Raw genomic sequence first — 12,956 nt, forward strand, 5'->3', positions numbered from 1 at the left:
TATGTGCAAATTGTTATAAATTTAAAGAACGCGGCACGATGCATTCAAATCTAAGGCCTTTGGTTGGCCTCAATCAACTACCACTCTACCACATGACCAACTCACGGTCTCTACTTTATTAATAATTAAGTGCAATTAACAAATTAATTGAGTGGTGTGGTATGTGTAGGTGTTGGGGCGCTGACGGGGCCGGGATCGTCGCCGCCGTCATGCAGACACAAGTGCCGGCGGTGCAGGCCGTGCAAGGCGGTCCGCGTTGTGATCAATCCCGGCTTTGCCTCCAAAGCGGATTACTATCCGGAGGCATGGAGGTGCAAGTGCAAAAACAAGATCTTCATGCCTTGACCAAGATATTAGTGTATGCATATTCCATGATTTATTCTTAGATTTGCTCAAACAAATATATAATGCTCAACACACACGATATAAGTAGAAGTGGTAGTATTAATTATGTTTCACTGCTTCTTTCACAAGATGAATTTTGTTATTATTGTTTTTGCCTCTTTTCAATTTCTACTATAATTTCCCTCTTTAATTAATTTCACTTTCTCGGTTTATAATTAATAATTCCATTTCTACGAACATGACAGAATTCTAATTAATCATGTTGCTTATCTCTTGTATGTCGTTTACTTCTGAAATTTCTTGCATTTAATATTTTTATTCTCTACCCGAATTTCTCTGTAAATTTGTTCATAATGAATTATTTTATTCTTTAGTGGTCACTTGTGATTTCCTAATCATATATGGCTATATATGAATTATTAATTTCATTTGGCCTATAGTTTTTGTTACCTATTCAATGCAGGTGATAGCGTAGGACAGAATGAACAGTGTGTATTTATTTAGTTATAGTTCTGATGGGTACAATAGGTACAAGACCTGCATCTTTTATTAATTACTTATCGAATATAATCACATTTCATTGATATCTACATTTTTTATATTTGGAATTTTTTATTTATTGATCAGTTTTCTTGGGATATACTCAATAACTGTATGATTATTTTTATTACGAGAGTTATATATTAATATTTTTATTTTACTGTACTGTATTTTGCGTATCATGGTTTTTGTTCCATATATATGCACTGTATAAAAAATTAGTCAATTATTGAGCACATGATTTGTTTCAACTGTAACTCTGACCAAATAACAACTAAAGATTTTTGACAGTTCCACACGTAAATAAATTGATGTGGTAAGTTTTTTACTGTTACAAAATTCCTATTTATTTAATTGTGGACTATGAAACAAATAGCCAACTGTATGGTTAATTTTGGTAGATGTGAATTGTTATATTCGAGTTACAAATGTACTCATTTCTAGTTTCTTCATGTATTCTCTAACAAAAATACATGAATCCAAGTTTAGAATTTTGGAGTGCTAAATACTCGACTATCTTTAGAATTAAGGGTATTGAACATATCAACATAACACTGAGGTGGAGCGATTTCATTGGGTCAGGAATATCGACCATAATATTTTCGAGTAATTAATAGTATTAAAATGGTGTATATGTTGAATATAAAATGGAGTATATCTGAAAACCGTATAGTAGGAGTATATCTTAAAGCAATTAATCTTCCGCCACTTAAAAAAAAACGGTTAATAGTTCAAATCACGTAAAATATTGCCCAAAAAAGTAGGGTCTTCAAAAAAAAAAAGTGTGTATAAAAAGAGAGAGAATTGGAGAGAGGAAGATTTGATCAACCCTGGCAAGAAAATCAATCGAAGACATTGTAGTTTCTTGACGTTGATCAGAGAAGGATGGCATTTTATTCAAACAAACACGGCGTGGATCTGGAGAAGGGGAATGGGCAGCTGTACCCAGGGATGATGGAGAATCCGCAGATGCGATGGGGCTTCATCCGCAAAGTCTATTCCATTCTCTGCCTGCAGTTGCTCATCACCTTCGGGACTGCCATTGCCATGACTTTTATTCAACCCGTTCGCCTTTTCCTTCGCACTCCCGCCGGCCTTTACACCATGATCGCCGCCATCATTCTTACCGTTATTCGTATTTCTCTACTTTTCTTTCTTTCCAATTATTTGGGGATGGTTTTCTTTCTCTACGTTTTTTTAACTTTTTTGAATAACACTTGTTGTTGTAAAACTAAAAATTCATTATGGAAACATAAATAGTAGAATCACATTTTTTGTATATTGGTGATAGTGTTGTGCTTGAGGGGAGCGGGCCCCATTAATTAAATTGATTTGGGAAATTTCAAGCCCTAATTTCAATTTTGAAACCCTAGCTCTGCCACTGGCCATTGGAAAATGTAATGGGCTGGGCTACCCTAAAACATATTGGGCTTGGGTTAGAATGTGTTCCGGACTGGAAAAAAAATAGGGGCACCTAGCCACCCCTGAATAACCCCACCCTAGGCTCACCCCTTGACTCGTGCTTGTCTCGGCCATCATGGGGTAGGCTCGGGGGCACTTTCGATAACAATTATTGGAAGATGTTTCTTTTGATGGAGCTCTAGAGTGGCATATTTAAATTGCATTTTCCTCTAGTAAATTATTTGTACATGATGTAAAATGGCCTATACCAATGTTACATTGGAGATATGTCTCTAGTTAGTTACTCCATCAAACAAGACTGTCTATGAGTCTATCTAATTTCTTTCTCAACTGTTTGGACTTATGATGCAGTGTGCTTGATGATGAGTTGCTTCAGTCAGAAACATCCGTGGAACTATATTCTTTTGTTTCTCTTCACCTGCGTTATGGCATTCATGGTTGGGGCTTGCTCCTCTCAAAGACAAGGTAATCATATTTCTTGTCTATTTCTAATACAACTTCCTCTGAAGCCAAGAACTACTCAAGCACAGAAAACTCACACAATATTTTTCTCAAGAAAATGCTAACAAGAATTAACTGTTTTTCCCACAGGTGACGCGGTGTTGCTGGCTGCCGGTCTGACTCTAGTTGTGACTGTTGGCCTCACAGCGTTCACGTTTGCTGCTGCAAAACGTGGCGCTGACTTCAGCTTCATGGGGCCTTTCTTGTTCTGTGCTATCTTGCTTCTTATGGCCTTTGGCATCATTAGGGTTAGTTTTGATGCCTTAAAAATCTAGATGATCTATTTGCATATGGTGCTGTATTTGATATACCGTCTCTTATATTGACAGATCATTTTCCCTCTGGGGCGAATCGGGGAGCAGGTGATCGGCTGTGTGGGGGCACTGGTCTTCTCCGGCTTCATCATCTACGACACGGACAATCTGATCAAACGGTTCAACTACGATCAGTACATCGACGCAGCATGCTGTCTGTACATGGACATAGTGAATCTGTTCCTGTACATTCTTGCTATATTTGGAGATGACTGAACACCTCATTTCCAACTTGGAACAAGACAAGTTATGGAGTCACTGAGGAAACAAGAAGCTCAATTTCCATCTTTGCTCTGAAGAAAACTTAAAGGGTTGAAAGTGTGTTTATTTTTTTTTATTTTTTTTTCTCAACAGTATTTTAAGTACTATTGTGCTTCAAGAATGATTTCATACACAAGAATGGTTTATATGTGTGGAAGGTGTGTTTGCTTTCTCCTACAACAGTTCTGTGAATATGAATCTGTAGATTTTCTTCAGTTCAGACAATTTTTTTGATAATAACAATATGTTTATAGTTATGTTGAGTTTTTTATATATACTACTACCATCTTTCTATAGCAATTCAAAGATAGAAATATATACAAAAAAAAGTACCATGTTAGGCATTATTGGATTCATTTACAGAGAAATGTAATACAATGATTACAAACAGAGCAAGCCTAACCACTCTATTACAGGATAAGACAAGAAGCAAACCAATGCAATACAATGATAAATGATTACAAACCAAGTTGTCTAATCACCAACCTTAATCTATTACAAGAAAAGACAAGAAGCCAAATGCAATGCAATGATTACAAACCAAGTTGCCTAATCACAAACCTTAATCTATGTTCCCAACACTAATTAAAGGGAAATAACATTATATGCAATGCAATAATATAAAATTTAGGAAAAATGGGAGTCTCGCATTTTTTTTGACCAAAACCTATTCCAAGATACCCCTTTTCCACAAGATCACATAGTTTTCTAGCTTTCTTTAATTCCACTTTACTTCTTACCATTACTAACCAACTTTAGCTTCATTTTTCACATTGGGCAGAAGCTTCAGATATTTTTATTAAAAAAAAGAACAATTTCCAAACCAAACTTCAAGATTTTAGCCTTTTAGGCCACAATCACTGGATTGCAAAACCGTTAGATCCTCTGTCTGCTCTGATCTGAAGTAATTGTAAGCAACCTTGTAACACCTTGAGTCCATATATCATGCTCTCTTTGGTTCCGGCACTCAAACTCAACGACCCCACGTGCCACCGTCTTCAAGGAGAAGTATCTCCGGTCCTCACCGCCCTCTAGGAGGTGGCGCCCCGGCCATGCCGGGATGTCCTTCATCACTTCCAGCACAACATCTGAGAATTTCAAGAAAAAGGAAAAAAGATACCAACTTTCTTTATCTTTTTCTCTCAAAACAATTTGCATACTACTTTCTCAAATCCCCAAATGGAAGCAAGCCCACCACCTCCAATAGTATAAATTAAAAAAAGAAAAGACAAAAGCAGAAATTTAATGGCTCACTCACTCTTTTTCTTTTTTGTGACTGTCCCAGCAACATGTCTACTCTTCATTTTCAGTATCACCTATCAAAATGTGAATGAAAAACTCTCTGTTTCAGATCAGTGAAAGACAAAAGCATATCAACATATTATATGTTTTTTATTGTTCAATCATGGCCATGAAAAGGCTCTCACCTGACCCATTCTGTTGATGTACACAGACACAATCTTCCAGTGAAGATCACCTGCATTTCACCATACACAATATGACCCGTTACTCGACTAAAAATGCATATGATCATCAAGAAAAACGAGTAAATGGCATCATCATCAAACTATCATACAAAAATAGTCACCAACATAAACATTTCTTGTAATGAGACTGAGATGAGTTTAGGCAAGAAATCTACCCTTTCGCGTTCGTTTCAAGAGCTCACCGCCTCTAGCAAGCAACTCCTTACTGCAAATGCCAAGAAAATTCTCTTCAGCTGGAAGCTCACCACTATGGCTTCCATTCAAACTCCCATTTCTTCCACTGCTGCCACCATTAGGCACTCCCATCACCCTGTCCACGGGTATAACAGACGCAATGCTCCACACTTCCTTCAACGCCCTCGCCTTCAATGTGGCAGCACCACGCAGAGCTAGAAAAATGCAGCAGAAATTCACAAAGAATTCTTAACACATAAATGAATGATTCAAGAATTTTGCAAGAGTTTTCTCACCAGTAGCTGCAGCAGCTGTCAAGGTCATTATGTCGCCAGGCGACTGCACGTTGACAGCGGAGCTGACCACAGAGGCCAAGTGCTCGCGCTCGGCCCCCATCGCCTCAGCTGCCTCAACACACTGTGCAGCCACCAGTGTTGCAGCTGAAGCCACAGCCATGTCGGTCTTGCCCATCTGCTCGTCCTTTCTAGCTCCAGACGACGCGGCTGTGGCGGCCGCTATGGCAGCAATGGCTGCTGCTACACCAGCAACAGAGATGGCAGCATGAAGCTGTGCATTCTGTGCTCTCACCTCCTCCTTCTTCTTCTCTTTCCTGTCCTTCAACCACCTTCCAACCGTCTTCCTTCCGCCTGCAGAAGTTCCTGCGACGAAGCTGCTCTTGATCTGGTTGTTACAGCTAGCATGATCACTGATCAACTGCCCCAATAAACCAATGTCAACATCATTAAATTAATGCTAAAAACTTGTGTGTTACAGACATGTAGGTAAGTGCAGAGGGCACTGCAACTTCCACATTTTGATTCAATCAATAAGATTAGTAGAAAAAGAGCCCACCAAGAAACTGGACCACTTGTATAAATTGATTTCAAGAAATTAACATGAACCACGCTCAAGATGGTAGACTGCCCCACATCATCAATTCCTTTCTTTCCATTTATCACAATCAAGCACACTACATTCTTCTTAGGAAATAACATGATTAATAAATAAAAATTTAGCTACCACAAACATTCTTCCATCTTTAAAGCTAATGCAAGAAACTGACATAGGTGGTCTGCTAAGGTTAAAGAGAAAGCTGATACATACACAATCTGTGTGTGTGCAGAACTTGTGCGACAGACATGATAAATGTAAGTGCAAGAGAGAAAACAGTAAAACAAGAAAGAAATAGAAGAGACCTTGAGATCATCCATTTCAGAAGGGGAGAGTGGTGGGCTATCAGAGATGGAACTTCCAATGAGAGGCCCACTGTGAGATAGCCTTCCTGAAGTACGAGGTGATACATCCTGCTTCACAAGTAGTACCCATATGAATCGATCATACAAAATTCCAAGAATCTGAATATGGACAAAAAGAAAGAAAAAAATTCGATCTTTACTTACAGGCTGTGACATGATACGCTCCATGAGAAGCTGGGAGGTCTCAGAAAAAGAAAAGGAGAAAGGGTTGGAGATATCTTGGAGCGGCGGAGGTGAAGGTGGAGGTGGGGCGTTGGAGATTTGAAGGGGGGAGGAGGTCCAGGAGCGGGAGAGGAATTCCATGGGGTCTGTTGGAGTTTCAGAAGGTTTAAACATGCTGCTGTCCATGGTTTTGAGTTGAAAAATATGGAGGGGGCTTGTTGTTGTTGTTAAATGGGATCATGGGATGTGGATAGATGAGGAGGTCACTCTCAATTCTTTATAGACATGTCGGAGAGAGAAAGGAACAGTTAATCGGTATGTGTCAATCTCTCTCTCCTTCTCTCTCTTTCATGTCTGCTTGAGCTTACAGTTGCAGATCATGAAAAGCTCGCACAGATTATTTCATGAGAGAGACACAAATTTTATTTTATTTTTGTTCCTAGGCACAATTTTAGGTATTCTTTGTTGTGAATTACAACTATTTTTAAATCTATAATCATATTATACCAGAGTAATCAATTAGAATTATAGCAAAAAAAGTACTGTATCCATATTTATATTTATGATAATCAATCTTACTAAAAGAAGCAATTTATCAATGTTATTAACTTATTATAGCAATATAATAGTATAAAATAAAACAAATAAATATATACAAATTTTACAATCTAGGAAAAACTTATAAAATCTCTCAAAAACAAAATCTTCTAAATTTGGAGAATCGCAGAGGTTATGAAATAACGGTAAAGGATGATTATGATAAGAACAAGAAAAATGAGTAAAGAAAAATGTTGGAAGCTGGAACCACAATAAAATTCAGCAGAAAACCGAATTTTGCCATATGTTTTTCGATGAGTTAAACATCTAAGTAAAAACACATTTGATTTGTTATGCTCAATGCAAACCGTGAACACGAACTATTCTGGAAAGCCTTTAAGGTTTAGATTATTTGTCAATGCATGCTAAAAATAGCATAAGAGCCAGAATCATAATATCGTCATCATCAAAACAACACTTACTACATTGATTAAATTATATGTCAATGATTATGGAAAGGGCTAATATTTATTTTGAAAAAATGATAGCGGTGGCATTGGTTTCTCGTTAGGCCCCAACAACAACCCATAATCACATTATATAGTTTCGTATCAGAAAAAAGAGGAAGGTAAAGGTTTATATAACATAGTAGTAGTAATAAAATGCAAAATTTTAGAAAAGTATTGATGAGTGCTAAGAAGGCTAAGTCTTTTTTTATAGAAGTCGTGGAGTTTGCAGTCTTTGTTATGTTAAGTGTGCATAAATTATGATTGCCCCATATATAACTATTTTTTAGGAATCAAATTTAAAAAGTCAATATATCTATCCGTTCTCGTTGAAAGTCTCATGTATTTTCCGCATGAATTTTAATAAATTGATTGATTCATGAGTTTATTAAGACTTAAGAGGGTGGTAATAATTTTATACAAAGTTAATACTCCTATATTATATATATAATAAAAGAATGGTACAACATGAAGATGAAAATTACAATGAAAACAATAGAAAAAAACTAAATTATAAGTCAGGTCGAGGAAAGTCCTATTTCCGCAAGATGGATTATGAATCGGTCGATGCTCTCGAATTTACATATTGTCCCCAAAAATAAAACGTTTAATGCCGCTTCGTACTAACAAACTTGCCAGAGTTCTGAAATAAACAAACAATTTTAAAAGTGCTAATCAATTGTGCGTGAACAATAAGAGGCGAGCATGGGAGAGAGAATGTGTTAAGAGATGTGTTTTTCTCTTCTATAGTTGATGGCCTATGTACAAAAAAAAATTAGGAGAATTGGGAAGGTCTGGCCATTGAAGCACCCTATAAATTCAGTGGTAGTTACATCAATCGAAAGACTAAAGACTTCGTCGAAAATGAAGGGCAAAATGTCTTGGAGGACATCTAAAATAATAAAATAAACTTATAGATAGAGTACTTGTTTAACAATCGAAACTCGAAATGATACAATCATACAATACGACCACATTTAGGTTGATCCAAATATAGAATTTATTAAGGGAGGGGCCATGGAAGTACTTGAGAGCGAGATGAAATGGGAAGAGTTATTAATACAAAGAATTGGGTGGTGATGAATGAGTTATAACAAAATTCAATATTAATTGGAATGTGGGTCTCAAAATACATCAATCATTGAATTCCAAAGCTGGAATACGCGTCCTCATTTAATTCAAGATGTATACTATACTCCTACTTTTGATTCAAGAAATATTGATTGATACTTTTGAGTTTATCTCAAATAAGTTCACTTTGTCGGAATACATTAACTATTTTTTTCTATTCGGTCATAGTAGTAATATTTTTGTTCATATGGAGTATTATTTTTGTTGTCCTTTTTGTATGGGTAATAATTGAGTTTTTTAAAAATATAATTTTAGAAGAAAGAATATGCTAGCTACCTATGATAGGCTTTACAATATTTTTTATCTCCTATTTTTCGGAAGTAAATAGATGCTACCAGTTCTAAGTGGACCTGAGGTGTCAAATTTGGTAGGCCCATGTTCGTTTTTTCACATTTACTACTTACTTTATTTTGAATTTTCCCACCATAATTTTTACTCATTCGAAATAATTGAAGGAAAATATTTTGTTAAAAATTAATAAAATTTGAGAATTTTCTATTATCAATATAGTTTGAGAAAATATTACATGTGCACATATTTATGAATAAAAATGCAAATGTGTTAAGAAAAGGCTTAATGAGCTACTTAGTATGATGGAATGAAATGGTGGAATGAAATGTGATTTCCATTCTATTCATTTGCTTGGTGTGATGGAATAAACGAGTGAATGGATGAAAATGCAAAGAAAATCCAAGGAAATTGATATTTCATTCCTATCTGCATTCCATTACAACCTCCATTCCATTCCATCATACCAAGCATTAGAGGTTAGAATGAACGAAAAACGGGTAGTAGTACATTACATATTTACATTGTTATATATAGAGCATAAACTTAAATATTTACAATTGGAATCGAGCTTGAAAAGGTTAGGAGGGGTGATTTTTCTAATCTTGTTAGTGCACTAATCATAATTATTCTTGAAATTTTAAAACTAAACCCCCACTCATTAGTTTAGCCTATGTGGTGGGATGCATAAAAGTACAATATACTAGATTATAATACGTTATATAATAAATTTGATACAGTATCGTTATTGAAAATTGGAGGATATACCAAAATCGGTATGTGAAAAATTCAATAAGATAACAATATTGTAATTACTTACGCCGACATTTTCAATAAATATACGGTTTGTTATTTTTTGTCGCGGGACAGTGAAATGGAATATTGCCTAACATTTCCTACTAAGGAATCGAGTAAAAAATGGTCGAAATTACGATCCATCAATGTGAGATATTAGTTTAATGAGATAAAATATAATCCATCATGGGTTTTGGAAGTGCGTTTAATCAAAGATTCCAATGAGTGTCATTTGAATCAAAACGAGGATCATACCATGATCATTACATGGGGAAAATCTAATAAATCATGTTAAGGCAACTTGGCATCTTGTCTTCCACCCAAGCTTAGAAATTTTAACAAAACTCATGTTTTTTAAATTTATATCTTCATATATATTGTCCCTGTCTCATTTTTCCATCAAAATCAATTAGTCCCTTCCCCATAGCTATTCTTGAAGTGGGGATGTGAGAATGATAGGGAGATAGTGCAAAGTTTTTATTTAATAAGATGAAATGGTCTTATAAAATAAAATTTTCAATTCAAATGGTTACACTCAAGGTATAATTGGGTTATGATACTCAATATTCAACTAGTCGCCACATACATAATTTGTTTCTGAGAATTATTTTCATGATTAAAACAATAGAGTAGGAGTATATCATAAAATAAATAATGCACATCCTAATTGTTTAGTTTTAAAAACTCTTTAAAAAGAAAAAGAAAAAAAAAGGTTTACATGGTAGCAATGCACCTCCAAATTTTCTTTGCCGACGTACTGTATCAGCAATGCTGGTTATACCTTCTAACTCTCGCTCACTTTCTCTCATATATGTTGAGAAGAAAAACAAATAGCTTAGCCCCTTCACGGATCTGTAATCCGTGATTTTGAACCATTGGAGTGTCCGCTGGTTTACAATCTATCGTTCCTGTTTCTGCAAGGATATCAAGCACATACTTCCGTTGATTGATAAAAATACCCTGTTTCGATCTCATCACTTCAATGCCTAAGAAGTACTTCAAGGCACCAAGGTCTTTCATTTCGAATTCTTTGAACAAATTCTTCTTCAACTGACTTATCTCCTCTTCATCATCCCCAGTAATAATCATATCATCAACATAAATAATAAGACAAGTAATCTTACCATTTCTCTTCTTAAGGAATAGGGTATGGTCTGAGTTGCTTTGTTGGTATTCATACTTCTTCATCACTTCAGTAAATCTTCCAAACCAAGCTCTCGGAGATTGCTTCAAACCATATAAAGTCTTCTTGAGTTTGCAAACATCCCCATTAAGAAAATCTCCTTCGAAACCCGGGGGAGGTTCCATGTAGACTGGTTTAGTCAATTCGCCGTGTAAGAATGCATTTGTTACATCAAATTGATGTAGAGGCCAGTCTCGGTTAGCTGCAATTGAGAATAACACCCTCACTGTGTTGATTTTGGCTACTGGTGAGAAGGTTTCAGCGTAATCAACACCGTAAGTCTGAGTGTATCCTTTTGCTACCAACCTTGCCTTGTATCGATCAATAGATCCATCTGGTTTTCTCTTGATAGTAAACACCCATCTGCATCCCACAGTTGTTGCTCCTTTGGGTAGTTTGCTGACTTCCCAGGTTTTATTTTTTAATAATGCATCCATCTCCACAAGCATTGCATCCCTCCAATGCCTTTTTTGCCAAGCTTCTTCCGCTGTATATGGAATTTCTTCCTCCTCATAAAGGGCCGTCTCGAAGGCCCTTGCCATCTTGGTTAAGTTTGCCTGTGCAAAATTTGCTATAGCATACTGACTCCTTCTTCCTATCTTTTCTGGGGAGTATCTTTTTGGTGGAATTCCCCGAGTACTCCGTGGGGGACGAATATATCGCCCCGTGCTCTCATCTAGAGCAGTCTCTGAATGAACAAGGTTAGGGGAAGTATTTTCTTGAGGAGGATCAGAAATTACCTCAGGTGCCTCGGATATTGGTTGAGGAGGATCATTGGGCGGCGGCGGTTGAGAAGACTCGGTGGTAGAGACATGCTCGGTGGCCGTGCTAACCTTTTCTGTTGAGTCCTCGTTGGAGAGATTTGACCGAGGCACAAACCAACTTAGGTAGTCAAAAGTTTTGTCTGACTCACTCTCCCCCTGGCTACTAAAGTTGGTGTGGTAAAAGAATTCGGTTTCTAAAAAATTGCAATTCATTGTGGTTATTACTTTTTGTGTGCTTGGGTCATAGCATCTATACCCTTTTTGATTAATTCCATAACCCACAAAGACGCATTTGGTGGCACAAGGTGATAGCTTGGTTCTCTCGTGTTTTGGGATATGGACATACACTGTACATCCAAAGATTCTGGGCTGGAGGTTCAAGTGTTCAGGAATTTTGGTGAGTTTGGTCAAAAGGTCAAGTGGTGTTTTTTTGTTTAGAATTTTTGTAGGGAGTCGATTTATAAGAAAAATGGAGGTGGCAACAGCTTCGGGCCAGAAGGATTTTGGGACTTTGGATTCAATCATCAAGGCTCGGGTGATTTCAAGAATGGTTCGGTTCTTTCTCTCGGATACCCCATTTTGTTCGGGTGTATATGGGCAAGAAGTCTGGTGGATCAGGCCTTTTTCAGTAAAAAATTCGGTCATTTTTTGGTTCATAAATTCTCTACCATTGTCAGATCGAAGGGTTTTTATGGTGGTCTGGAATTGGGTTTGAATAAGTTTAAAGAAAAGTATGAATTTATCAAGTACCTCGGATTTGTGCTTTAGGAAATATATCCATGTCATCCTAGTGCAATCGTCTACAAAAATCACAAAATACCTAAAACCATTCCCACCAACAACGGGTGCAGGACCCCAAACATCAGCATGAACAAGGGAAAAAATAGAATTCATACGAGTATTTGTAGGTTTAAACGATTGTCTGTGGCTCTTGGCCAAAACACAAGTCTCACAAGAAAAATCTTTTGGAATAGAGAGTTTAGGAAAAAGTAAACTAAAATAACCAGGGGAGGGGTGTCCCAGTCGTTGGTGCCAAAGCCAAATCTCCCTTTTCGTGGACCCGTGAGCCAGCATCACACTTCCTTGTTGAGCTATCTCATCCACGTAGTAGAGTCCTTGGCTCTCAGTGCCACGCCCAAGTATCCTCCTCGTCCGAATATCCTGTAAAATACAGAAGTTAGGATGCATCAGTAAAGTACAATTTAACTCCTTCGTCACATGACTTATAGACATCAATCTCTGGGACAAGGTAGGAACATAGAGGCAATTTGTAAGTCTCAAAGTCGGGGA

At 36.9% G+C, this 12,956-nt stretch overlaps 2 protein-coding genes across 3 annotated transcripts; one reads left to right on the plus strand and one right to left on the minus strand.

The window, feature by feature from the left end:
• The first annotated feature begins 1,725 nt into the window (after positions 1–1,725).
• On the plus strand, positions 1,726–3,640 carry LOC125191674 (protein LIFEGUARD 4-like). The gene is made up of 4 exons (XM_048089077.1): positions 1,726–2,020; positions 2,659–2,772; positions 2,899–3,056; positions 3,138–3,640. Exons 1-4 carry the CDS (start codon positions 1,771–1,773, stop codon positions 3,336–3,338), a joined length of 723 nt encoding a protein of 240 aa, XP_047945034.1. The 5' UTR covers positions 1,726–1,770; the 3' UTR covers positions 3,339–3,640.
• A 61-nt stretch (positions 3,641–3,701) lies between these two features.
• Positions 3,702–6,799, minus strand: LOC125191673 (VAN3-binding protein-like). 2 transcript variants are annotated; one of them, XM_048089074.1, is made up of 7 exons: positions 6,445–6,799; positions 6,241–6,351; positions 5,341–5,758; positions 5,026–5,259; positions 4,811–4,860; positions 4,642–4,699; positions 3,702–4,471 (listed from the first exon to the last, which is right to left on the minus strand). In XM_048089074.1, the coding sequence occupies exons 1-7, from the start codon at positions 6,646–6,648 to the stop codon at positions 4,260–4,262; spliced, it is 1,287 nt and encodes a 428-aa protein (XP_047945031.1). In that variant the 5' UTR covers positions 6,649–6,799; the 3' UTR covers positions 3,702–4,259. The 2 variants fall into 2 exon arrangements, with proteins under 2 accessions (XP_047945031.1, XP_047945032.1); XM_048089075.1 differs by having other exon boundaries at positions 6,241–6,348; positions 6,445–6,794.
• Positions 6,800–12,956: the final 6,157 nt, after the last annotated feature.

Source organism: Salvia hispanica, chromosome 6 (genome assembly GCF_023119035.1).
Source record: "Salvia hispanica cultivar TCC Black 2014 chromosome 6, UniMelb_Shisp_WGS_1.0, whole genome shotgun sequence".
In the NCBI taxonomy this organism is placed as follows: domain Eukaryota; kingdom Viridiplantae; phylum Streptophyta; class Magnoliopsida; order Lamiales; family Lamiaceae; genus Salvia; species Salvia hispanica.

Bases quoted from the DNA above. Each gene is read 5' to 3' on its own strand.
- LOC125191674 (XM_048089077.1), top strand. From the start codon at position 1,771: ATGGCATTTTATTCAAACAAACACGGCGTGGATCTGGAGAAGGGGAAT. The intron at 2,021-2,658 runs GTATTTCTCTAC...CTTATGATGCAG, and splicing joins CATCATTCTTACCGTTATTC to TGTGCTTGATGATGAGTTGC. The intron at 2,773-2,898 runs GTAATCATATTT...TTTTTCCCACAG, and splicing joins TTGCTCCTCTCAAAGACAAG to GTGACGCGGTGTTGCTGGCT.
- LOC125191673 (XM_048089074.1), bottom strand. From the start codon at position 6,648: ATGGACAGCAGCATGTTTAAACCTTCTGAAACTCCAACAGACCCCATG. The intron at 6,352-6,444 runs GTAAGTAAAGAT...CTACTTGTGAAG, and splicing joins AGCGTATCATGTCACAGCCT to CAGGATGTATCACCTCGTAC. The intron at 5,759-6,240 runs GTCTCTTCTATT...TTATTGGGGCAG, and splicing joins CTGAAATGGATGATCTCAAG to TTGATCAGTGATCATGCTAG.